This window comes from Bison bison, unplaced genomic scaffold (assembly GCF_000754665.1).
Source record: "Bison bison bison isolate TAMUID 2011002044 unplaced genomic scaffold, Bison_UMD1.0 scf7180017864255, whole genome shotgun sequence".
Lineage (NCBI taxonomy): Eukaryota > Metazoa > Chordata > Mammalia > Artiodactyla > Bovidae > Bison > Bison bison.
In genome coordinates, this window is record NW_011494827.1 from 45,503 (window position 1) to 69,457 (window position 23,955).

The following is a 23,955-nucleotide window of genomic DNA, read 5'->3' on the forward strand; positions in this document are numbered from 1 at the left end:
AAGATGCTTCCTCTAGGCTGGTCCAGCTGCGGGCTCTGTGGTCAGGCTCTGGCACGTTGGGGCAGGAGCTCGTACTGGGCCCTGGGCTCCTGGAAAACAGGCCCTCAGGGTCTGCTACCACCCATGGGCTCACACTACAGGGCGGTCACAAGTGTGACTGCTGGAGTGTCCTGCTCCCCACCCAAGGAACTGTTCGATGGCACGGAATAAAATGTGTGCTAGTGTGGGAAGCAAAGGAATGGTCCTCTGCCTCCGAAAGGTGTTCATGTATTACTTCCCAGAACCTGTGATCAGGTTAGGCTACATGACAAGGGAATGAGGAAGGCAGGTGGAGTGAAGATGGCTCCTTGACTGACTCTGAGATGGAGAGAGTACCTGGGGTTATCCACCAGGACTCAGTGGAATCACAAGGATTGTTCTAAGGGGAAAAGGAAGACAGAAGAGAGAAAACCAGACAGCTGCATGAGAAGGTTTGGGCCCAAGGCTGCTGGCCTTGAAGATGGAGGAAGAGGCCATGAGACAAGGAGAGCAGGCAGACTATAGAAACCGGAAGAGACAAAGCACGGACGTTCCCCTAGAGCCTCAGAAGGAACTCAGCCCTGATGACACATTGCTTGTGGTCCACGGAAGCTGCTTTCAGATTCTGACCTTCAGAACTGTAAGATGATGCTTTGGCATTGTTGTAAGCCATGGCTTGTGGTAACTTGTTACAGCAGCCACAGGAAATTAACAGAGATGTGTTTACTGAATCCATTGTCTTAACCCTCACCAAAAAAACAAAAGCCTACAGTGTTTCCATGCATGTGCTCAGTGGTGTCTGACTCTTTGTGATCCCATGGACTATATAGCCCAACAGCCTCCTCTGTCTATGGAAATTCCCAGGCAAGAATACTGGACTGCGTTGCCATTCCCTCCTCCAGGGTGTCTTCCTGACCCAGGGATCAAACCTGCGTCTCCTGCGTTGGCAGGTAGATTCTTTACCACCGCACCACTGGGAGGTCCTGCAAGGCTTCTACTCCTTATTATGCAGATGGGACGACTAAGACTCAGAGAGATGCAGGGAGATGACATCACGGTCCCTGAGCTGTTGCACTTGGAACCCAGGAGTAACAGGAACAACATTTCAGACGGAGCGGCGTGATGTAGGGCGTGGCTGCCCAGGTGCTAAGCAGGGCAACAGGATGGGTCCCTCAGAGTCCTCACTCATGCTCGGACCCCAGAGCCCTCACTCCTTATTGATACCACAGGGAGACACCTGTGGCTGCAGAGCAGGGCTGCTGGCACAAATGTGGCCGATGTCATCGCCAATGGGGACACCAGAGCCTCTGTCTCTGAAGCAGAGTGGGAGCCACCACCACTCATGGTGCCAGAGGTTCAACCTGGTGCAGAAGAGCATCTTCCTTCTTCCTACCTTCTCTCCCACATCAGCGCGTCTTATGGGTGGACCCTGACAAGTGGGCTAGCACGGAGTCCTGGGAATGTGGAGTGCATGATCGTAGCTCAGGAACACAGGAGTGATTCTAAGAGCGTGATTTGGGACTGAGTCCCAGTGGGCAGGATCTAACTCAGCTAGTAAAGGTGGGATAATTCCTGGTACATGTCACCCTGGTCCTTTGCACCTGCTCCCCCACCTGGAAGGCTCTTTCCCTAAACGTCTGCCCAGCCCTGCCTCCCTCCCTTCAGCAGGTTCTCTGCTGCACTGGCATCTCTTCTAAAGCATCTTCCCAATACAGTGGCTCCAAGAGCAATGTCTCCTCCACACTGTCACTCGTCCTGATTTGATTTTCTTTTTTTGCTGGAATGTTATCAATGACCAGAATTTGCCTAGTTCTAGGTTAATTGGTTTAGTATCTGTTTCCTCGCTCAAATGAAAGCTCCCTGAGGGCAGGAAATTTCCTTGTTTTCTTTGCAGAAACCCCAGCACCCAGAGCAGCACCTGGCACATAATAGATGCTCACTAAACAGTTGTTAAAAGGATAAATGAAACCAGAGTTCAGAGTGCACCTCACAGCGCAGTATGTGTCCTGGTCTCTGGAGCTCTGGACTTCTTTCACACTGGCAGTTGCCCGTGGCGGTTGGAGGGAGGTTGACCTGTCCCGGAAACGTGAAGGAGAAGAAGGTTAAGAGGGGGAGACAGGGATGAGGGTGCTGTAGGATGCAGACCAGCCGTTTTCACCAGGGAGATGTTTCAGAGAGTCTCTTTGGCCCTTCTGATGTTTTTGCCTTGATAGTTTCTTCTTCTGTACCTAAGAAGTCTGCCTCAGGGTAGATTTTCCAGGTCAAAGCGAAGCATGTGTGTTTGTACAAAGTCACCTAATTTGGAGACTGCTTGTAGTCTCTCACAGTGGCAGGAAAACTCTGCAGGCAGGGATGTCTGAACATGTGCTGAGAGGGACAGAACCAGACGTGGAATGTTGATGAAGTGTTCAGGAAAGGCCCCAGCTCAAAGTGGTCGTGCTGAGACATGGAGACTGATGTACAATCTGAAAGCCACTCTTCCCTGAAGTCAAATTCCTAGCACTTGTAACTGAGATGAGGGCTCACAGAAGGCTAGCTTTTGGTGTCTAGAAGATGTTCAGTAAATGTGCACTGAATGTTGTTCAGTCGCTAAGTTGTTTCTGACTCTTTATGACCCCATAAACTGCAGCCACGTCGGTTTTTCTGTCGTTCACCATCTCCTGGAGTTTGCTCAAACTCATGTCCACTGAGTGAGTGATGCCATCCAGTCATCTCATCCTCTGTCGTCCCCTTCTCCTCCTGCCTTCAATCTTTCCCAGCATCAGGGTCTTTTCCAGTGAGTTGGCTGTTCACATCAGGTGCAAAAGTATTGGAGTTTCAGCTTCAGCATTAGTCTTTCCAATGAATATTCAGGACTGATTTACCTTAGGATAGACTGGTTGGATCTCCTCGCAGTCCAAGCGACTCTCAAGAGTCTTCTCCAACATCACAGTTCAAAAGCATCAATTCTTCAGCACTCAGTTTTCTTTTTGGTCCAACTCTCACATCTGTACATGACTACTGGAAAAACCATAGCTTTGACTGTATGGACCTTTGTTGGCAAAGCAATGTCTCTGCTTTTTAATACACTGTCATGAGGAAATAAACATGGCCTGCCTGAAGCACAGGTGCACAGGTGGAGGAGGTCCTAACTCCGTGCAATGACCCGAGAGAAAGGAGGAGGGCTGGCGCGCGCTAAGGACCTGTGGCACCTGTCCTGTCCCCATGGCTCGCCTGTTACACCCCTCCCCACCTACGAGATCTGAGTTCTCACTCCCATTTTACAGGTCAGAAAACAAAGACTTGGGGAAGTTGGTACAACCTACCAAAAGTCACTCAGTAAGTGCTGGGGCCAGTTCTTACACCCAAGTTTGTCTTGGTCTATAAAACCACAGAATCTGGGATCTACACAGGTGACTGAAAAGCAGGAGGACAGAGTTTGGCTCAAACAGAATGCATCTGGGGGAGAGTAGCTGAGCTCAGCCTAGACCCTCCTCCAGTCTCAGGGATTAGAAATGGGCCATGCCAATACCGGTGACATAAGAGATGTGGGTTCAGTCCCTGAGTGGGGACGATCCCCTGGAGGAGGGCACAGCAACCCACTCCAGGATTCTTGCCTAGAGAATCCCATGGACAGAGGAGCCTGGTGGGCTAGACAGTTCATGAGGTCGCAAAGAGTCAAACACAACTGAAGCGACTTGGCACAAACACAGTGCCTGCTTTTTGCAGACAGCAGAGGCGTGAACGCCTGGCCGGAGGCCCTGGGCAAGTCAGTGTCTGAGCTGGAACCAGGCTCTTTCTCCTGGCCTGTGTCCATGGGGCTCTCACTGCCCCTCCAGCAGGGGAGGAGCGGAGCTGCAGGCCAAGATCAGGGAAGGACCAGCCCAAACTTGACGGTGCCCCCGTGGTTCTAACCTGCTAGACAACCATGATCGTCCTGCCACTAGCTTTTTGCTCCCATGTCAGTGGTTTATAGGAGCAGGAGTGGCACTGACTTTTACAAGCCCTTGTACTGGCATGTGGGACACTGAGCACCGCAGCGCTGCGAGGGCGTCTGCATGCAGGTCCTCGTAGAGATGAAGAAGCCAGGGGTTCAAGGTCAAGTGGCCTCACCACACCACCCACTAGAGCCTTCGTTTTCCTCTCTTGATTACGTATTAGAACTCCATCTTTCACTTTATAGACATCAAGGAGAAAATTGAGGCAGCTTAGATAGCAAGCAAGCACGTGTGTGTGTGTGTGTACTCACTTGTGTCTGTGTGTGTTACAGATGGAACTCAGGGCCCTGGAAGGAGAATGAAGAACCTCTGTAGGTTTTGCAGAGCTGCAGAGAGGTAGCACGCCGTGGAGGTTAGGAGCTTAGTTTTTCTGAGCCAGACTGCTGGGGTTCATACACCTACATTGCCATTTCCTGATTGTAAGTGTGTTAGTTGGTCAGTCGTGTCTGACTCTTTGCAACCTCGTGGACTGTAGCCCGCTAGGATCCTCTGTCCATAGGATTTCCCAGGCAAGAATATGGGAGTGTGTTGCCATTCCCTTCTCCAGGGGATCTTCCCGACCCAGGGATTGAACCCACATCTCCTGCATTGCAGGCGGACTCTTTACCATCTGAGCCACCAAGGAAGCCCAGTTGACCCTCTACATATGGGTTTGTTTCTAGGTTCTCTGTTCTATTCCATTGGTCCGTAAGAATCAAAACGAAGATCTCTAAGAGCTATTAGCATTCCTGTTCCTACTAGCACTGCAGCACGGTTTACAATAGCCAAGATATGGAAACAACCTAAATGTTCGGTTTTGAGTGAATGGATTGAGAAAATGTGATATACTTACCATGGAACGTTATTCGGCCTTGCAAAAGGAGGGCATCCTATAACAGGTGACAACACGGATGGATCTCGAGGACATTAGGCTAAGTCAGATGTCAGTCACAGAAGGACAAACACTGCATGTTCTCACTTACATGAGATATCTAAAAGAGTCAAGTTCAGGGACTTCCTTGGTGGTCCAGTGGTTAAGACTCCACCTTCCAATACAGAGGGTGTGAGTTCCATCCCTGATCAGGCAGCTAAGATCCAACATGCCTTGCAGCTAGAAAACCCAAAGCACAGGACAGAAGCAGTATTGTAACAAATTGCATGAAGACTCAAAAAAATAAGTGTACATCCTCTTGTGGGTTGCTACCCCTAAAATTAATTAATCAATTAATTTAATTAAACAGTCAATTTCATCCAGTCCAGCTGTCGAGTAGTGAGTGCCAGGGACTGGAGTGGGGGACGGAGAATGAGAAGCTGCTATCAACAGGCAGGAAGTCTCAGTTATGCAGTTTGAGCAAGCTCGGGTGACACCAGGAGGCCCGCACCGTCTGTGACCTCCTCCCATCAGCATCATCTTTTGGGCCAAGCCTGCATCACCCCGTGGGCAGGGGCAGCGTAGGAGTGGAAACGCCAGCTCTCCTGTGTGATGTGGGTACATCCCGTGGTCCTACTGAGTCTTGGTTTCCCCCTCTGTTAACAGCGGTCAGAGCACTGATCTTGCAGGGAGGTTGTGCAGCTTCTGCTGGCCCCACCTCCATCTCCGCCCCCCGCCCCCGGAGTGGTAGCAAGTTGCCTCTGGCTCCCACTCGAGAGAACGCCTTCAAGCAGAGACCCTGCCTTGTTCTTTCCTTAACGTAGTAGACGTTGGCACCTACGGCATGTCAAAGCTCTCAGAAGCCGCAGGTTAATTGAAGTGAACTGAATCTGGTTCTGGTAGCTTCTCCGCTCCGCTGTGTCTTTTCATCATCCTTTGAAGTGTGTGGAAAGAATGATCAGACGGATCCAGGCTGAAACACTGACTCTCTCCTTTCTACCTGGGATCTCTGGGAGGTCTTCTAATGTCTCTGAAGCTCAGGGGGCTAAACCACACTAGGAATTGCAGCCAAGTCTGTAAGACGCCCAGCCCAGGGTCTGGCACACTGTGCCGTGCTTTGAGTCACTTCAGTCATGTCCGATTCTTTACGACTTCATGGATGGCAGCCCACCAGGCTCCTCTGTCCATGGGATTTCCCAGGCAAGAATACTGGAGTGGGTTGCCATGCCCTCCTCCAGGGCATCTTCCCCACCCAGGGGTTGAACGCATATCTCCTGCATCTCCTGCATTGCAGGTGGATTCTTTACCACTGAGCCACCAGGGAAACCCCCTGGCACACAATGCTGCTGCTGCTGCTAAGTCGATTCAGTCGCGTCCAACTCTGTGCGACCCCATAGACGGTAGCCCACCAGGCTCCCCCGCCCCTGGGATTCTCCAGGCAAGAACACTGGAGTGGGTTGCCATTTCCTTCTCCAATCCATGAAAGTGAAAAGTGAAAGTGAAGTCGCTCAGTCGTGTCCGACTCTTAGCGACCCCATGGACTGCAGCCTACCGGGCTCCTCCTTCCATGGGATTCTCCAGGCAAAAGTACTGGAGTGGGGTGCCATTGCCTTCTCCGCTGGCACACAATAGGTGCACAATAAATGTTCGCCACCCCGCCCCTGGTTGGTGTTCTGAGTCCCCTCGAGTAAAGGCCAGTCTTTAACTGGTACAAGAATTAGTTGCAAAATGCCTCCCACTCCCAGCCCGAGAGTTGACCATGCCCCCAGAGGGGTTTTTTTCCAGGTGGGAAATGAAAATTCTCACTCCTTTTTCAAGGTCTTTGGAGTTAGCGATTAGAACACAGAGGACATATGAAAGAGAGGTGAATCCTGAGAAGCAAGGGTGGGTGGGAGGCTGAGCCGGAGGGGAAGCTCTGGGGCAGACAGGTGAGTTGTTTAAGTGGCTTGGGGATTCAGGAAGATGGACTCCTCTGGGAGGGTTGTCTTCCATAGAGAATGACTTTTGGAAATGACTCACAGATTAGTCGTTTCTAAAGCCCTCTCCTCTCTCTCCACAGACAGCTAGTTACAACTGTGTGTGTCCATCTCAATCCCTGCCCCCCACCACCACCCAGATGTGTCTCCCCCCTCCTGTGGAACCCGCACACTTCTGGGTTTGTGTGCTTGTGTTTAGAGACTTTTTCCCCCTTCCCATCTTCCTGTTTAAGGCCTGGGGTCCTCCCACAACATCTCCAATGGGTGGTCATCAGGCCTCTCCTTGCACACCTCCAGGGATGGGGAACTCACTGCTCGAGAGACCACCCAGCCCACCCTGGAACACATCAATCCAACAGTTCTTTCTTGTGGCGAGCTGATATCCCATTCATCACAGCTCTGCCCTTAGTCCTGGTCTGACTCTGGGCCAAGGAGAATAAGACCAACCCCAGCCACACACAGGCTTCTCCCTCAGAGCCCCCTCTCCTCTGGACTAAAGTGAAAGTGAAAGTCGCTCAGTCGTGTCTGACTCTTTGTGACCCCATGGGCTATACAGTCCATGGAATTCTCCAGGCCAGAATACTGGAGTGGGTAGCCTTTCCCTTCTCCAGGGGATCTTCCCAACCCAGGGATCAAAGCCAGGTCTCCCGCATTGCAGGCATATTCTTTACCATCAGAGCCGCCAGAGAAGCCCAACTCATCAGCAAATGTGAGTAGGGTCCAGTTACATTTTTCCAGCGTGGTTTGAGCGCCTGCTGCATACCAGGCCCTGAATGAGACCCAGTCTCTGGCACGATGTGTCATAAGCTGCACACCAGTATCAGGGCCTGCCCTGGAGCTGGTGGGACTCCGGTGATGACAGAGGCAGCAGTGGTGGCCATTAGCCAGCTGCAGGACACCCCTGTCAGCATGGCGCATGATCTGTACCCTGGCATGGACGCCTGCCCCTGTGAGTGGGATCCCTGCTCCAGAGGCTGATCGCAGGCCTTCACCTAAAGACCAGAGGGAAGCGATGTGGTTACTCACAGGCTCTGAAAGTGCAGCTGGTACATTTCCATCTTCCCAGCTGTCTTTTGGCTGTCCTCACAGAATCACCAGAAGATGTTGCCTTTTCATATTTTAACAACCAAAATTTAGGAAAACTCACTGAAACCCTTCTTCTGGAATATTTTCAAACAGAAATAATTTTTTTAAATGTTTGCAAATTTTTTTTTTACCGAGCAGATTTGAGCATTTGAATAGGTGACCTATGTCCATCAGTTTGGTTTCCAAGCCACAAGGTGATAGAAGCATTTCCAAACATCTTTTTTCATAGAATAACTTCCATCAAAAAGTTGCTACTCTCACTCTTGTGTTAAAAACGTCACCTTACCTTGAAAAGATAGATTGCTTCTGTCTTGTCTTTTAAGACTTTCTGCCAGGCCGCCTCCTGTCACAGCCACGGGAGCTGACAACAGGCTTGTGCCTGGAGCGAGGTGGCAGGTCTGCTGTTCTGTCTTTGTGCTGCCTTTGTTCATTTTATCTTTAATCTGTCATTTCTTAGGAGGATTCTTTATCAGCTGCCTGTACATTTGTCATGGTTGAAAGTGAAAGTTGCTCAGTCGTGTCCAACTCTTGGTGACCCCATGCGCTATACAGTCCATGGAACTCTCCAGGCCAGAATACTGGAGTGGGTAGCCTTTCCCTTCTCCAGAAGATCTTTCCAACCCAGGATCCAACCCAGGTCTCCTGCATTGCAGGCGGATTCTTTACCAGCTGAGCCACAAGGGAAGCCCAAGAATACTGGAGTGGGTAGCCTATCTCCTTGTCGTGGTTGATTCTGTTAAAACGGAAAACTACCCTTCTCAGATCCACTAACCAGTAAATTACACACGTAACTTTAATATATCACTCTGCACCAAAAACAAAGGAAGACGAAGGGCTGACAGCTCCAGTGATTGGCGGAGCCCTCACGCCCCTTCACTTGGGCCGTGTGAAAACTCCAGGGTTGGTCCATGTTGAAATGTTATAAAACTACAACATAAGTTCCAGTATTTTTTACTACCCCTGCTGTCAATAATAAAAAGGAACCAAACCTAAATTAAAAACCCAGTGATTTCCGCCCCTTAAATACTAATACAGTGGGAAAAGCCACGTATCGATGAAACCTCTCTTTTCAGAAGCGCCGAGGCCCACGCTGTGCTGAGTTCAGTGCGCTTCCTTACCTGCGACTGCAAAGGCCATCACCCTGGGCTCCCCAGAAAATCCCTTGGCCTGCCTTGTCCCAGGGCCCCTCCGGATCATGAGAACATGTTCTCCAGATTGTTCTGTGCTTTGCTGTAGCATGATGTGATAAATGCTAACATAAGGTGATCACGGGTGGTTGCTGCTAGAACAAAGTACCACAAATTGGGAGGCTTTAAAGCAGCAGAAATTTATTTTCTCATGGTCCTGGAGGCCAGAGGTTCAAAATCAAGGTGTCAACAGGACCTGCTTTCCCTGCCAGCATCTGGTGTCACCAGCAGTCCTTTGCATTCCTTGGCTTAACAGCCGCATCATGCCAACCCCTGCCTCTGCCGTCGTGCGGCCATCTCCCCAGTGTCTGTCTGTCTGTGATTCTTTTCCTCTTCTTACAAGGACGAGAGTCATATGGGATTCAGGGCCCACCCTCCTCCAGGATGACCTCAGCTTAACTGATACCACAGTTGCATCTGCAAAGATCCCTTTTCCAAATAAACCAGCTGTAGGTTAGGACTTGAACATATGTGTATGGGGCCAGAATTCAACCCACCATAGGTTAGAGTGTTTTGTAGTCATTGTCAGGTTAAGATAAAAGAAGGAAGCCCCAGGAGGCTTCCTGTAGCAAGCGCCTTCTGTCGTAGTTAGTGGCCTTACAGTGCCTCCTGGTCATTAAGAGCCAGCCCTGCTTAAAGGAATACGTGAGTGCTGATGTTTAATACTGCTGGCAGCCCAGGGCTGTTCTGTCCATTTTACAGATGAGAAAACTAAGGCACAGAAATATTAAATAACTGGCCTGGCATCCGACTAGGTGAAAAGTGGTGAAGCCAGGATGGGGACTCATCCAGAGTGGCCCCAGAGTCGGGGCTCTTAAACACCACCACCCACTGTTACACAACCGGTCACAGGTGTGGTGACCTTGCGGGTGTCACCGTACCAGAGTGCCACGCCATTCCACCCCTCTGGAATCCGGGGAAAGAGATGGGTGAGGCTCCAGAGGCCTACAGGGCTCCATGGCCGACAGGCGGCAGCTCTGGGGTGGCGCCCAGCTCAGCCTGTCTCCATGGCTGTCGCCTCCTCTCCACTAGACACCTGTGCCCATTTTACTCAGGGCACAGCATTTTGTGGTTATTTCAGGGCCTGAACCAGGCTGCCCTCAACCTTCAGTTCTTTCTCTGAGTTTGCCAGGCTCAGGCTCCACTTCCAGAAAGGGCATCATTGGGCTGGAAAATTTCAGGGCTGTGAGTCAGCCCTGGCCAAGAACACCTGTTTTTCTTGATATCTCTATGTTGTGGTGTGAAGTGTTGGTGGGCAGGATGCGGGCTCAGCTCTCTTAGATGGTGAGGATAGGAGCTCACGGGACCACACAGCCTCCAGCTCATCACCCCTTTCCCCCATCACCCACTTCCAAATCCAGGCTCCGGCCATGAATGGTCTCCCAGACCCATCCCTTGGACACTCCTGGCATGTATTGTCCACGTGGGTCCAGCTAACACGTGGCACATGAGCCACCAGCCTGCTCTGTTGGATTCTGCCTGGTCCGTCACCCATTCTTCCCCACTGGGCAGAGAGGACAACCTCAGAATCCCCCTCAACCCCAAGTCCCAGGCAGCTGTGACCACTCAGGGAGAATCAGATGCCAGCAGAGCCCTGCCCTATATCCTCACTAACTGAGAGAGCTGGCACCAGGAAGGCCCGTGCCTGAAGCCAGGATAAGCTTCTGGGTGAGCCCAGAGGTCCCACCCCAACATGCTCCCCAACTATTCTAGAGCACCAAATAAGGACTTTTCAGGACCAGGCACCCCTCCAGGTGAGGGCCCACTACCCAGTCCTTATACCCCGAGAGGCTCGCACGAGGATCATCCCTGAATTAGACGTGAGGATGGAGTCCAGAGAGGCTGATGACTCTTCTGTGGCCACCCACCCAGGACGCTCCATCTAGGGCTATGTGCTTAAACCCTAGGCTTGCGACTGCATGACCCAAGTCTGTGACCTCCATCCCTTCCAAGCTCTCCCTCCCAGATTCCTGGAAGTACTGGACAGACACATCCCCCTTTGCCCTTACTAAGTCCTTCATGATGCTGGTTTCATTCATGCCCTCTAGCTTCCCAGCGGGGTACTTGTCCCTGAAAGGGGTCGCTGATGGCACTGAGCTCCAGGCTTTGCCTGGTGCCTTGCCTACTCTGCAGGTGGTTGTCATAGTGACGTGGAGACAGAGGTGGCCTCAGCCCCATCTTACAGTTAAGACCTAAGGCTTGAAAGATCAGGTGCTTTCCCCGTGTCCTGCAGAAAGTGAGTGGTGGTGGGGTTGAACCTACAGCTTCCTCATTTCAGTGGCTCTGCGTTGGTTTTCCTTTGGTGGCTTAAAACATCAATTTATTACCTTATAGTTCTGGAAGTCAAAACTGCAAAATAGGACTCAACAGGCTAATATCAAAGTGCTGGCAGGGCTGGGATCCTTTCTGGAGGCTCCAGGGGAGAATCATTCCTGGCCCTTTCCAGCTCGTAGAGGTGGCCCGCACTCCTTGGCTCGTGACCCCTTCCTCCTTTAAAGTGCATCCCTCCTCCAACCCCTGTTTCCATGGTCACATCAGTTTCTCTCTCACTCTGACCCTCCTACCTTTCTCTTATAAGGACCCTTGTGATGACATTGGGCCCACCTAGATAATCCAGGATAACCTCCCCATCTCAAGGCCTTTACATTAATCACATATGCAGTGCCCCTTTGGCCATGAATGCTAACTTATTCACAGGTACTGGGGATTAGAATGTGGACTGACATGGGTGGTCATTCTTCTGCCTACCCCTGGCTTTTTCTGCTCTTCAAAGTGCCTCCTAAAAGACAGAGATAGGGAGTAACCTGGTGATATTTGCCTCCTCTCTGCCCAGCGCCATCCATGGAGCTCCCCTCCCGGCTCCCAGGACGTCCTGAATTTGCTCCCTCTGTGACACTGCCGCGTAAAGTTAGAATCACACTTCTTGATGTACTTCTGCACAATGTTAGTTGATGCACCAGGAAACACACTTGGGAAATGTGGAACTAAACAAAATGAAATGGGTGTCTTTCTCGCGGGACTTATCAGAACCGTTACTTTTTTTGTTTTAATTTTCTTTCTTTCTTAATTTTATTATTTATTTTGGCTGTGCTGGGTCTTCATAGCTACACATAGTCTTTTTCTACTTGTGGTGCTCAGGCTTCTCTTTTTGCGAAGCTCAGGCTCTAGGATGAGAGGACTTCAGTAGCTGTGGCGCACAAGATTAGTTGCTCCACAGCATGTGGAATCCTTCCAGACCAGGGATTGAACCCATGTCCCCTGCATTGGCAAGCAGACTCTTAATCACTGGGCCACCAGAGAAGTCCACAGCCTTTACTAGTCTAATGTAAAGTTTGAACCTCCGGGAGCTAGCACTCATGCAGTGAGACTAAACTTCTCTGATCAGGGAATCTTGTTCCCATGGAGCCTCTCCTGGGGTTGGAATTCCACATTTGGAAATGTGGTGTGATTGCAGTGGAGACACTGCCTCCCCAGTGCAACGTCTGGAGCACAGCAGACGCTCAGTAAGTTTGTACTGAGAATTGGCTCTGAACAGCCCATGATTTCGGCCCACCATACACGAGACCATCCCTTTACATGACCAGTACTGTCCCCACAGGATCAACAAACACCAACTTGGCACCTGCTCTCCCCCGGGCACCAGGCACTGGACTTCCAGGTGCTCACAGCAGGTGCTGATGAAAGTGTGGTGAGAAAGTGCCAAGGTAGGAAAAAACGCAAGGGACTGTGAGAGCCCAGGCTCTGACTTCGAAGTGGGAAAAGTTAGCCAGGCGAGGAAAGGCAGGAAGAGCATTCCCGGTAGAGAGAAGGGCATGGCCAAGTGCAGAGATAAGAGAAGCCACTACAATGAGAAGCCTGTGTACTGCACTCAGAGAGTAGCCCCTGCTCGCTGCAAACAGAGAAAAGTCGGGGCAGCAACAAAGACCCAGTACAACCAAAAATAAATAAATAATTTTTAAAAATTAAAAAAGAATGAGATCAGAACTTTTAACAGGAAGAAGAAAGAATTTTGCTCCAGGAAACTCTAAGAGCTGAACAATGAGTTTAACTGAGAGCTTCCCAGCAGCCAAAGTGAAAAGGGGGAAAAAAAAAAAGGTTCTCAAGTTCTCCTTATTTTATGTATGTCAGGAAGAAGAGAGAAATATTTTCTTGCCCTGAAACTCTAGGCTTACTTTATGACATGAATATTGCATTTTTGAACTTTGAGAAATACTATGGTTTAGTGAATGCTACAGAAACATTTCCCCCTCAGCTGTTTCCTCCACTTATCTTTAATAAATGCTGGGAAAGGTATTAAATTACAGCTTACAAAAGAGACATTCTGAGGTGGTTTTTACTATACTTCTGGAAATAACACCTCAGAGCCTTCCTGGGCTTGCAGAATCTGGAGAGATTTAACAACCATGTTTTGATTTTTCCTACTTAAGAAAAGTAGTTTCACCTGGCCTGAGGTTCAGAGCAGTGTTTTTAGGGATGATGCACACTGTATCAGGAATGGACTGTCCCCAGGAGCCATCACAAGCCGCCTCCCCTGTAGGAGGATGAATACCTAAGTGCTGAATATTTAAATCTGCATTCTAAAACCATCTCCCCAGATCTAATTATTGTGATCTCGGGGGTCTAATCAGACAGCCCAGCTTCGTGCATATATCCATGGCAGTTTGCACAATTAAGGGCTTGGTAAAAAAAAAAAAAAAAAAAAGATGACATGCTCACTGAGGCTGGAAATTTGCAGTGTTCAGCCTGGGAAAGCCTGAGTCACAGGGGTGAGCTTGAATCCTGGGAAGATTGGCTCTTTGAGAATATTCCAATCCAGCTTTCTGTATTTCACAGGGCTGTGTGGAAAGGGCCCTGGAGATCATTTAGTTCAATCCCCGTTCCAGGCATCCTGGTCAGGTGGCAGTCTGACTTCCGTCTAGAGGCCACCAGTGAGAATGAGCACACAGGGCTGGGCGGACAGGAGGTGCTCAGTGCATCATCATGGAGCCAGGGGTTTAGCATATGTTACATCACTTGGTCATTACAGGAACTTTTTGAGGCATGAACGCTGCTCATCTACCCAGAGGTAGAGATGGGATTTGAACCCTGGCTGTGCTCAGCTTTGCAGGGGGGGCAATCAGAGGAGCCTGGTTCTCTAGGGGTTCTTCTCCTGGCCAACTCAATGACCTTGAGCAGGTCACTACATCTCTGTGGGCCTCCTGTTTTCCTACTTTTGTTTTGTATATATCAGTTCAGGTCAGTCGCTCAGTCATGTCCAACTCTTTGCAACCCCATGGACTGCCGCACGCCAGGCTTCCCTGTCCATCACCAACTCCTGGAGTTTACTCATACTCATGTCCATTGAATCGGTGCTGCCATCCAACCATCTCATCCTTGTCATCCTCTTCTCCTCCTGCCTTCAATCCTTCCCAGAATCAGGGTCTTTGTGTGTGTGTGTATATATCATTTATCTATTTGGCTGCTCCAGTCTTACTTGCAGCATGCAGAATCTTGCTCTTCATTGTCACATGTGAACGCTTAGTTGTGGCCTGTGGGATTCAGTTCCCTGACCAGGGATCCAACCTGGGACCCCTGCAGTGGGAGAACAGAGTTCTTGGCCACTGGACCATCAGGGAGGTCCCTATTTTCTTACTTTTAAACAAGCGCTTGGCACTCCATGGCCTCAACGACCCCTGCCAGCTCCATCTCTGATATACAACCATCCGGTGTGTCTGGATGGTGGGACAGACCATCCCCGGGGGCCCCAACATCAGACACAGCGGACGTCCTAATAATCCCCACTGAAATCCGTGCTCCTCCCCATTGGTAGCCTTCCGGACCTTCTTGGGCAAAGAGGACGTCTCCCGTGAGATGGAGGAGGTCCTGGCGGAGAGCCGCGTGCAGAGGAACATCCGGCTGGTATCCGTGCTGGAGCTGCTCAGGAGTCCCTTCGTTCGCTGGCAGCTCATCACCGCAGTCATCTCCATGGCCTGCTACCAGCTCTCCGGCCTCAATGCGGTGAGTGCCCCAGCACAGACAGAGGAACCGGAGGGAAGGGTGGGGGGAGGTGGGCCAGGGCTTGGACCCTGTATGCCCTGGGTTCTAGCCCAGTTCTGTGCCACTGGGCAATCATGTAACCTGACCATCAGTTTCCATATCTGTAAAATGGGATAATGTAATATGGAAAGAGGTAATCTATGTGAGATGTTCAATGAAGCAGCTAGCCCAGAATTACCCCTTACTAAATGCTGCTATCATTATAATTACTTATCCCTAGAAACACTTAGAAATCATATGTCTTTAAAATATATATTTATTTATTTGGCTGTGTTGGGTCTTAGTTGCAGCACACATGATCTTTCCTTGCAGCATGCAGATTTTTCTCTAGTTGTGTTTTCAGTCTCCAGAGCATGGGCTCTGTAGTTGTCCCACGGCACGTGGGATCTTAGTTCCCCGCCCAGGGATGGAACCTGCATCCCTGCATTGGAAGGCAGATTTTTAACAACTGGACCACCAGAGAAGTGCCTAAAAGTCATATTTCTTAAGGAAGATATTAGAAAGTCACAAGTAAGCGACATGACATTGAGATTATTTAAAGAAAGGTACCCTTGGCTGGGCTGATGCTGGGAAAGATTGAAGGTGGGAGGAGAAGGGGACAACAGAGGATGAGATGGTTGGATGGCTTCACTGACTCAATGGACATGAGTTTGAGCAAGCTCCAGGAGATAGTGAAGGACAAGGAAGCCTTGCATGCTGCAGTCCGTGGGGTCGCAAAGAGTTGGATTTAGCAACTGTTTAACAACAACATTGGTTGGGCTGGCTTCAATGTATGATTTTGACCTGATAAAATTTAAAGGCTTTAAAGAAAAGTTTCTTGAGGCCCAAGTCGATGTGGGCAGGTAAACCAGAGGAGGGTCTTCTTCTCTGGGGTACCCTAACCCACCAATGGACAAAGCCTCCCCTTCTCTCTTAGGGGCTCCAAAATGTAGAATTCAGAAATTTTAGGAGTAGGGAGGCAGACTTAGGATCATTACTGTTATGGCTGCTTCTGGAAAACAGTGGATTGCCTCCAGGGGTAGTGAGTTCCCCATTTGTGAAAGTGTGCAAGCCAGCTGGCCAGCCACTTGGCAGGAATACATAGAGGAGATTCCTGCACTGAAGGAATCATATTCCCTCTGAGGTCAGTTACATAGCTCAGGACAAGTGTGGCTGGGCCCAGAGGGCAGGAGAAGGGAACTTCTGAAGAAGCCCAGATGAAAGAGTTGCCCTGGCATACCAGAGTCAGCAGGGAGGATGTTTGTGGGTGGGTAGGGAAGGCAACCTGAAAGGGGAGTAGTTCCAGTCAGGGGGTAGGGGATGGGGGGGAAGTTAACAACCCAGTGTTCAGCCTCATTTCTCTTTTTTTTCTTGCATCTTTTGTTGGAAATATCAGGATGAAGTGAAATCGTCTTGTGGCTTATTTGCTTAACCTTGGTCTAGTTGTGTCAGCAGAAGGAGGGGGCACCTGAGTTAACTTGCCTGACCTTGATCTAGTCCTATTGTTGCCTCCTCTGGATAAGACCAAGGTCGTGCTTATTGTTGTTCAATCACCAAGTCGTGTCCAACTCTTTGCAACCCCATAGACTGCAGCATGCCAGGCTTCCCTGTCCCTCACCATCTCCCAGAGCTTGCCCAAGTTCATATCCATCGAGTCGGTGATGCTATCCAACCATCTCATCCTCTGTTGTCCCCTTCTCTTGGCTTTAATCTTTCCCAACATCAGGGTCTTTTCCAATGAGTCGGCTCTTCAGGTGGACAAAGTATTGATGCTTCAGCTTCAGCATCAGTCCTACCAAAGAGTATTCAGGGTTGATTTTCTTTAGGATTAACTGGTTTGATCTCTTTGCTTTCCCAGGGACTTTCAAGAGTCTTCTCTAGCACCACACTTCAAAAAGTCAATTCTCTGTTCTCACATCCATACATAACTACTGGAAAATCCATAGCTTTGACTACATGGACCTCTGTTGTGCTAGACTGTTTCAAATGCTCCCTCCCTGTTCTGAGTAAGCAGAGAGAGAAAGCATCTGTTTCTTAAAGTTAACACGTGGAATTGTAAAGCCACATATGGAATCTGTATGTAATGAGACATTTAGATAGAGAACCATGACATTTCTAAACAGAATTCTCTCCTTCTGTGAGACATAATTTTCCAATTTGCATATGCTGTATTACTTTGTAAATTCCACTTGAGTGTTTCTGTAAGCCCCACTGCATAAGCATAGATGGAGAAAAAAAAAATCTCTGCTCCCAGAGCCAGCAGATCTGAGATCTCAGTCACTTTCCTTTGCGTTGACTACTTTCCAACTCTTTTCTTTTTCTTTCTTTTTTAAAATGTATTTATTTATTTACTTACTTTGGCCATGCTAGGCCTTTCATTGCTGTTCGTGGGCTTTCTCTAATTGTGGAGAGTGGAGGGGCTGCTCTAGCTGCGGTGCACAGTCATCTCATGGCAGTGGCTTCTCCAGTTGTGGAGCACAGGCTTCAGCAGCTGGGGAGCACGGGCTCAGTAGTTGTGGCTCACGGGCTCTGGAGCACAGGCTCAGTAGTCGTGGTGCACCGCCTTAGTTGCTCCGACAACATGAACTCTTTCCAGGCCAGGGATCAAACCCGTGTCGCCTGTATCGTCAGGCGGATTCTTATCCACTGTGCCACCTGAGAAGTCCTCCATCTTATCATTGTAAGGACATTTAGCATGACATTTATCTTCTTCACAAACGTTTAAATGCACAATATGACATTGTTAACCATGGGCATCATATTGTACAGATCTTTAGAGCTTGTTCATCTTGCTTAAACTGAAACTTTATACCTATTCATTAATGACACTGAGTTTCCCCCACTCCCAGCCCCTGGCAACTACCCCAGTTTGACTCCATGCTTCAGAGTATACGTGTATGTCACCGGGTTGGGTCCCTAGGTCATCCCTACGCAGTCAAGGGGACAAGTCCTACTTCATTCTTACATGAAGTGAAGTGAAGTGAAAGTCGCTGAGTCGTATCCGCCTCTTTGCGACTCCATGGACTATACAGTCCATGAAATTCTCCAGGCCAGAATACTGGAGTGGGTAGCCTATCCCTTCTCCAGCAAATCTTCCTGACCCAAGAATCAAACCAGGGTCTCCTGCATTGCAGGCAGATTCTTTACCAACTGAGCATTCAGGGAAGCCCTGATTCTTACATACTAAAGGACAAGTGCCAGTGAGCAGCAAATTCCAGCCTCAGAGCCCACTGTCCTATGCCCTAGTCCAAGCTCCCTCCCTGCACCTGGAAAAAGCTACCTTCTACCCCCAAATAATTCACAAGATCAAAGGAGAGAGCTAGCTAACACAGATGAAAGCCTCTAAATGCACTTTAATACTTGCTCTGTCCCCTTAGTTTTACCAGAAATTATGTGGGGGGATCATAAAGAATGCTGAGTGCTGAAGAATTAATGCTTTTGAATTGTGGTGATGGAGAAGACTCTTGAAAGTCCATTGGACTGCAAGGAGATCCAACCAGTCAATCCTAAAGGAAATCAATCCTGAATATTCATTGGAAGGACTGATGCTGAAGCTGAAGCTCCAGTACTTTGGTTACCTGATGCAAAGAGTCAACTCATTGAGAAAGACCCTGATGCTGGGAAAGATTGAGGGCAGGAGGAAAAGGGGATGACAGAAGATGAGATGGTTAGATAACATCACCTATTCAATGGACATGAATTTGAGCAAACTTTGGGAGATAGTTGAGGACAGAGGAGCCTGGCATGCTACAGTCCGTGGGGTCCCAGAGAGTTGGACACAACTTAATGACTGAACAACAACAATGAATGTTGGGGGACACGGTCTATATGTTAAGACAGGCATAAACACTGCTAGGCATCTCCATTCATCACTTTATTCTGGACCCAAACGTCCTGCAGGGTAGGTGGCTCCATCCCCATTTTCTAAATGAAGAAGCTGAGGCTTGCAGAGGATCAAGGACTTGCTCAAGGTCATGGTGGGTTACACGTCCTGGCAGCAGGGCCCTGACAGATTCCCCAGCCCATCTCTGAGACCTTATACCCTGCACTGAACCAGTCTTTCTCAGCCTTAGCACTATGCACATTTGGGGCTGGAAAATTCATTGTCGTGGAATTTTAGTATACACTCTAGGATGTTTTGCAGCTTACCAGACCTCTACTCCCTAGGTGACAGTTCATGCAACAAACAAACATGTCTCCATCATGGCAAAATGTCCCCTGGGGACAAAAATTGCCCCCAGTCGAGAATCACTGTCCTAAACAAGCATTACATATTGTTCAGTACTTTTTTTTTTTTGCTAAAGAGTCGATGAATGGTTTTCACACTCTTTAGAAATCAAGTGAAAGTTGAACATAACATTTAGTTATTTCTCATTCCCTTTTCAGCGTCAGATTGTTTTTTCCCCTCCTTCTCACAGTAACTTTCAAGTTCTCGTCTCTAAAATTAGACCTGTCACTTAAAATTATTTTGTGTAGCTGCCTTCCTCCAACAATTTGTTCTTTGCTCAAAAAAACAGACTTGTGTTTTTGGTTTCTGTGCAAAGATTCAGTCTCTCTGATGCTGCTCCCTCCCCATAACCATCATTGAGGATGGAGACCCTTCCCAGGGTCCATGGGTCTCCAGCAGCCCATGACGCATGGAGGCAGCTGAGTGTTATGCGAGGAAAGGAGTAGGAGGTAAGAACAGGGGTAAGGAGGGTGCACTTCCTACCAAGTCCTTGAGGGGAAAATTTGACCGGATTGCCAAACCTGAGACAAGAAAGCCATAGTTTTCTTGAACGTTCTGGAATCTTCTAGAATGTGAAGAATGACAGTGGAACTCTCATCTCCTTAGGTTACCCTTCCTTCTTTTGAATTTCTCCCTTCTTCAACAGAGGAGGCCAATCATACCAACTCCTCCAGTCCTCAGTTTCCTCTTATGGAAAATGGAGATATAGATTCTTTTTTTTTTTTTTTTTCACAGCTACCATGAGGATTGCATGAAATCATGTGTGTTTGTGTTAGTTGCTCAGTTCGTGTCCAACTCTTTGCTTCCCCATGGACTGTAGCCTCTGTCCATGGAATTCTTCAGGCAAGAATACTGGAGTGGGTTGCCATTCCCTTCTCCAGGGATCCTTCCGACCCAGGGATTGAACCCAGATCTCCCGCGTTGCAAGCAGATTCTTTATCATCTGAGCCACCAGGGAAGCTCGATGAAATTATGGACAGACACTATCTCTGATGGTAACTGATGGGCCTCTTTTAGATCCCCCTTCCTCTTAGCTGGTATCAGCAAGACTGTTCCTAGCAGTGCTTTCTTCTTTCTCAATGCCACACACTTAAACTTTGCTGCTTCTGACATGCACCATACTTGGGAAGCAAGACTCCTAATCTTGTCAGAATAAACGTAAAACATGAGTGGGGAGGCTCAGAGCGCAGGCTGGTAGGAAGCCATGTGGGTCTGATAATATTCATTCTAGATGTTCAGTTCAGTTCAGTTCAGTAACTCAGTCGTGTCTGACTCTTTGCAACCCCATGAACAACAGGCCTCCCTGTCCATCACCAACTCCTGGAGTTTACCCAAACTCATGTCCATTGAGTGAGTGATGCCATCCAACCATCTCATCCTCTGTCATCCCCTTCTCCTCCTGCCCTCAATCTTTCCCAGCATCAGGGTCTTTTCAAATGAGTCAGCTCTTCACATCAGGTGGCCAAAGTATTGGAGTTTCAGCTTCAGCATCAGTCCTTTCAATGAACATCCAGGACTGACCTCCTTTAGGATGGACTGGTTGGATCTCCTTGAAGTCCAAGAGACTCTCAAGAGTCTTCTCCAACACCACAGTTCAAAAGCAATCAGTTAGTTCTTCAGTGCTCAGGTTTCTTTATAGTCCAGCTCTCACATCTGTACATGACTACTGGAAAAACCATAGCCTTGACTAGATGGACCTTTTTTGGCAAAGTAATGTCTCTGCTTTTGAATATGCTGTCTAGGTTGGTCATAACTTTCCTTCTAGGGAGTAAGCGTCTTTTAATTTCATGGCTGCAGTCACCATCTGCAGTGATTTTAGAGCCCAAAGAAATAAAGTCTGCCACTGTTTCCACTGTTTCCCCATCTATTTGCCATGAAGTGATGGGACCAGATGCCATGACCTTAGTTTTCTGAATGTTGAGCTTTAAGCCACCTTTTTCACTCACGGCCTTTTACTGCCAGCATATTTGTCCACTCTGTGGGGGCCCAAGTGTCACAGCATTCCTGGGGAGCTAGTGTGCCCCTTGATCTTTACCTGTGTGACTGTTGTATAACACACCCTTTCCCTGCTAGACTAGATCTGGGAGGGCAAGGACAGGCATGTTGTTCCCCACGGTACTGAATAAACAATAGAAAGGAAGGGAGACGAGGCTGGGAGAAGGAAGGGAGGGTGGGAGGCAGGAGAGCCTGAGACAGGTTTGTAGCAAAGTGTGACCCCTCCCCCTCTGCCAGCCTGGAACCAGGCCATGTGAGTGTCCATCTCATTTGTCTAAGCATCATTAGGAATTCAGAACCCCGAGTCATACTCTGCACAGAACTTCTCATCACAAGAACAGAAGCATTATGAACAGGTTTCATTTCAAAGTTTCTTCCCAGATAAATTCCTAACTCAAACTAGAGAAATTAAATGTTCTGTTACCCTCATAACTGAGACCATCTCACTAGAAGAATTTGCTCTGTCCCCGTGACAGGAGAGAATGCTAAATGAGGGCCCTTCCAAGTGGCCACCCCAGTGTGTGCCAGAGTAGAAGTTCTAGATTCAACTGTCTATGTTCAGCTCTCAACATGAAACTTGCCAGTTTGGGGATGAGTTGCCATAACAGCTCAGTTCCTGTATCCCCTGATGCTGTATCCCCTGTATTTCTAATGCTGTGAAAGTGCCGCACTCAATATGCCAGCAAATTTGGAAGACTCAGCAGTGACCTCAGGACTGGAAAAGGTCAGTTTTCATCCCAATCCCAAAGAAAGGCAATGTCAAAGAATGTTCAACATACCGCACAATTGCACTCATCTCACATGCTAGTAAAGTAATTCTCAAAATCCTTCAAGCCAGGCTTCAACAGTATGTGAACCGTGAACTTCCAGATGTTCAAGCTGGATTTAGAAAAGCTAGAGGAACCAGAGATCAAATTGCCAGTATCCACTGGATCATTGAAAAAGCCAAAGAGTTCCAGAAAAACATCTACTTTTGCTTTATTGACTACACCAAAGCCTTTGACTGTGTGGATCACAACAAACTGTGGAAATTTCTTAAAGAATCGGGAATACTAGACCACCTTACCTGCCTCCTGAGAAATCTGAACGCAGGTCAAGAAGCAACAGTTAGAACCGGACATGGAACAATAGACTGGTTCCAAATCGGGAAAGGAGTACGTCAAGGCTGTATATTGTCACCCTGCCTATTTAACTTACATGCAGAGTACATTATGCGAAATTCTGGTCTGAATGAAGCACATGCTGGAATCAAGATTGCCAGGAGAAATATCAATGACCTCAGATATGCAGATGACACCACCCTTATGGCAGAAAGTGAAGAAGAACTAAAGAGCCTCTTGATGAAAGTGAAAGAGGAAATGTTGGCTTAAAACTCAACATTCAGAAAACTAAGATCATGGCATCCAGTCCCATCACTTCATGGGAAATAGATGGGGACACAATGGAAACAGTGAGAGACTTTATTTTGAGGGGCTCCAAAATCACTACAGATGGTGACTGCAGCCATGAAATTAAAAGATGCTTGCTCCTTGGAAGAAAAACTATGACTAACCTAGACAGCATATTAAAAAGCAGAGACATTACTTTACCAACAAAGGTCTATCTAGTCAAAGCTATGGTTTTTCCAGTAGTCATGTACAGATGTGAGAGCTGGATTATAAAGAAAGCTGAGCACTGAAGAACTGATGCTTTTGAACTGTGGTGTTGAAGAAGACTCTTGAGAGTCCCTTGGACTTCAAGGAGATCCAGCCAGTCCATCATAAAGGAAATCAGTCCTGGGTGTTCATTAGAAGGACTGATGCTGAAGCTGAAACTTCAATACTTTGGCCACCTGATGTGAAGAGCTGACTCATTGGAAAAGACCCTGATGCTGGGAAAGATTGAAGGTGGGAGGAGAAGGAGACAACAGAGGATGAGATGGTTGGATGGCATCATCAATGGAAATGAGTCTGAGTAAACTCCGGGAGTTGGCAATGGACAGGGAGGCGTGTCGTGCTGCAGCCCATGGGGTCGCAAAGAGTCGGACACAAGTGAGTGCCTGAACTGAACTGAACCTGGGCTCAGAGCCCAGCACAGCCCATGCAGTGGGAAGAACGCACTGCAGGAAGCACAGGCCTGGGTCTCTGTCCAGCTCTTGCCTTGTCATCTGTGTGTGGTCTTTGATCCTCTGGCAATGTCCCCTTCCAGGCTGTTGAGAGATGAAAATGATTTGCATATCATTTGCATGTTATACTTTGTCTCTAGAACACCTGTCCTGAGTTAAGAAGGAGGGCTTTAGGGCATCAGAGGCAGGGGGTCAGATCAGATCAGATCAGATCAGTCACTCAGTCGTGTCCGACTCTTTGCGACCACATGAATCGAAGCAAGCCAGGCCTCCCTGTCCATCACCCTGTCCTGGAGTTCACTCAGACTCACGTCCATCGAGTCAGTGATGCCATCCAGCCATCTCATCCTCTGGCGTCCCCTTCTCCTCTTGCCCCCAATCCCTCCCAGCATCAGAGTCTTTTCCAGTGAGTCAACTCTTCGCATGAGGTGGCCAAAGTACTGGAGTTTCAGCTTTAGCATCATTCCCTCCAAAGAAATCCCAGGGCTGATCTTCAGAATGGACTGTTTGGATCTCCTT

General features: G+C 48.6%; 1 protein-coding gene across 1 annotated transcript in view; it reads left to right on the forward strand.

Moving 5' to 3' along the window:
- Positions 1–23,955, forward strand: part of LOC104994283 (solute carrier family 2, facilitated glucose transporter member 9-like) — a gene marked incomplete at its 5' end in the record, with an annotated part of 133,150 nt that overhangs the window by 12,051 nt on the left and 97,144 nt on the right. The window contains one exon of the mRNA XM_010847790.1: positions 14,904–15,091. Within this exon, the coding sequence (XP_010846092.1) occupies positions 14,904–15,091 (188 nt within the window). The remainder of the gene's footprint in view (positions 1–14,903; positions 15,092–23,955) is intronic.